The 2,630-nt window shown below is 46.7% G+C and overlaps 1 protein-coding gene across 2 annotated transcripts in view; it reads left to right on the top strand.

The window, feature by feature from the left end:
• The first annotated feature begins 482 nt into the window (after positions 1-482).
• Positions 483-2,630, top strand: part of PBX3 (PBX homeobox 3) — a 346,663-nt gene continuing 344,515 nt past the window's right edge. Inside the window, exon 1 of one of the 2 annotated variants that reach the window (XM_075324160.1) lies at positions 483-1,945. In XM_075324160.1, coding sequence (XP_075180275.1) covers positions 1,749-1,945 — 197 coding nt within the window. In that variant the 5' untranslated portion in view covers positions 483-1,748. The remainder of the gene's footprint in view (positions 1,946-2,630) is intronic. The other variant, XM_075324161.1, reaches the window with a different exon arrangement.

The raw sequence follows: 2,630 nt of genomic DNA on the forward strand, positions 1-2,630 counted from the left end.
TTCAGTCAGGGGGTTGTGTTTCCAGTGCCGGACCTCTGCTGTGTGATTTCCGGCTGTAGTGTCCGTGTTTTGTGTGAGTATGCTATTGTAATCCAGTGTGCATGTCTTTATTATAGCGCTGTGCTCTTTATTAGGCTGTCTGCATTGCTCAGCGCCGGCTGCTGTGAGGGAAGCTCACGCTCCGCATCCCTCTGCCCCATCCCTCTGCTCTCTTGCTGCCATGGCAATCACAAGAACGAGAGGACCAACACAAGCCCCGCCCACCCGATGACATCATCCTTTCGAACCCACCAATCGCAAGTAAAGAGGCGGGCGGGAAAGAAAAAAAAAACCCACGTGCTCTCAACCAAGCTTCTTTCACAGCGAAAACGCCAAGCTTGACAGACAAAAGAACTCGGATTGGTCACCTTCACCGCGTTTCCCTTAGCAACTGCGTACCAACACAGGTCTTAGCAACCGCCGCCATTTCTGTGAGGCGGGGACGGGAGCGCCGCCCAGTCGTCCTCCTCCTCCCGGGGCTGAGGACACGGGGAGGGCGGAGCCTGCCTCCATTATTTATATTTTGTCTCCCTTTTTATTTCCTCCCCTCCTTCAAAGTCTGACACGTCCGCAGTGAGTGAGTGGCGTTGGCAGCCTGTCAATCCGTCACCGGGGCCGGCAGCAGCAGCAACGTAAAGCGGGGCAAGCAGCCGGAGCCATAAATCCCGCCCGGGAGAGCCCCGACTACCGGCCCCATCCATCTCCCCTCATCACCCCCGCAGCCGCCGCCGCCGCCGCCGCCGCCGAGGAGGAAAAAACTTTTTTGATTGCTGCTCTGAAGCATCATCATCATCACCGTCCCCAGCTGCTGTCATTAATACTCCCCCACCCACAACTTCTGCTCCTTCTTCTTCCCAGAGACTTTCTTTCCCATATATCCCATTTCTTCTCTTTTATTATTATTTTTATTATTATTTTTTATTATTTTATTATTATTATTATTAATCTCCCATTTATTATATTGGAGGCGATCGTCTTGGGTCCACTACGACTCCCGCCGTCCCCTTCTACTCCATCATCGGACGCTGATTTATTAAATGAGAAGACTTGGGAGATCGTCAGCGAGGAGCCAAGAAACCGGGAGAAAAAATAAAGATCCGAGGACTGTGAGCACCGCCATGCCTTCATCACCGGGGAAATCCTCTTAAAAAAAAAAATGATTTTTTTACAATTTTTTTAGGATTTTTTTTTTATTTTTTTATCTTGATGGAATTAACCCTGCAACACCCAGAACTGTCCTAGAAGAAAGTCCTGCATCCTCCGAGCATCCTTCAAATCCTTCAAGTCTCCTCCAATCCTTCAAGTCTCCTCCGACCCTTATTTTTTTTTTTATCTCGGAATAAAGAATTAAAATTGGCTTAAAATGGATTTTTCTTCCTTTTTTTTTACGTCTTAATGGGATGAATCAGAATTGGGCTTAAGAAGCCGAGGACCTTATTTTTTTAATTTTTTTTATTTTTTTTCAGAAATTTGGAAATAAAACCTAAGAAGCATTGAAGAGCTGCAGCTTCGTTACTTTGTATAATATTTTTTTTTTTTTTTGGATGGAGTGAAGAACTGTATGATCTATATATAGACCCCCCTTGTTGGCCGGCCGGGGTACCCAAAGGCTGTGATTTTTTTTCTGTTGATGTGCGGGGTGCTGGCCCCCCAAGCTGTCGTCCCCTTGCAGTCTGTTGTTCTCCATTGATTTGTCTGCGGAGACGAGTATGGACGAGCAGACCAGGATGTTGCAGACTTTGGCCGGGGTGAATATGGCCGGTCACTCGGTACAAGGGGGAATGACTTTGCCTCCCCCCCATGGACACGATGGGACAGACGGGGATGGAAGGAAACAGGACATTGGCGACATCCTGCACCAGATCATGACCATCACTGATCAGAGCCTGGATGAGGCGCAAGCAAAGTTGGTTTCCATCGCAATAAAAAAAAAAAAATCCCCCACACACATACAGCATCACGCTTTCCCTCCCCAAACATGAGGGCAGCTCATCACTCCTGTACATCCCGGAGTGAGCAACTTGCAGGCAGTTTATCCAATAAACCAACACATTAGGCAGTGGGACGGGGTTAACCGCTCCAAAGAGGGGCCGCAGCAGCTGCAGTCCATTCTTCTCTCTGGCCCTTATAAATAAAATCAGCACACGAGTCAATCTGCACCCGCATATGTTAAAGGGACGAGCATAAATGTATTTCTAGGATCTGTTTGTGGTCCTCCTGTGCCCATTTTGTACCCCAGGCTTGTAACCCTTTAACAACCAGATGCAGACTGTCCGGAGTATTATAAAAAAAAACCCCCAAAAGTTGCCCTCCTTTTTTTAATAAATCAGTTTATTGCCGTCAAGTGATGATTTATACCGGCTGTCATAGTCATGTGAGTAAACATTACAGATCGGAAGAGTTTACGGAGAAAAGCTGAACTTTTACACATTAGGGATAGTGCAGCTGCAAACTTAGGGCCAAGTTATCCAAAGTTTTCCCCACAGCAAGGATCAGATGGAAGAAATAATCCCGATATGTATTGGTGTAATTACTGTAAGGCTATGTTCACACTAGAAAAATGATTTTTCTTAAGAAATTTCTTAAGAAAT

This window comes from Anomaloglossus baeobatrachus, chromosome 9 (genome assembly GCF_048569485.1).
Source record: "Anomaloglossus baeobatrachus isolate aAnoBae1 chromosome 9, aAnoBae1.hap1, whole genome shotgun sequence".
Classification (NCBI taxonomy): Eukaryota; Metazoa; Chordata; class Amphibia; order Anura; family Aromobatidae; genus Anomaloglossus; species Anomaloglossus baeobatrachus.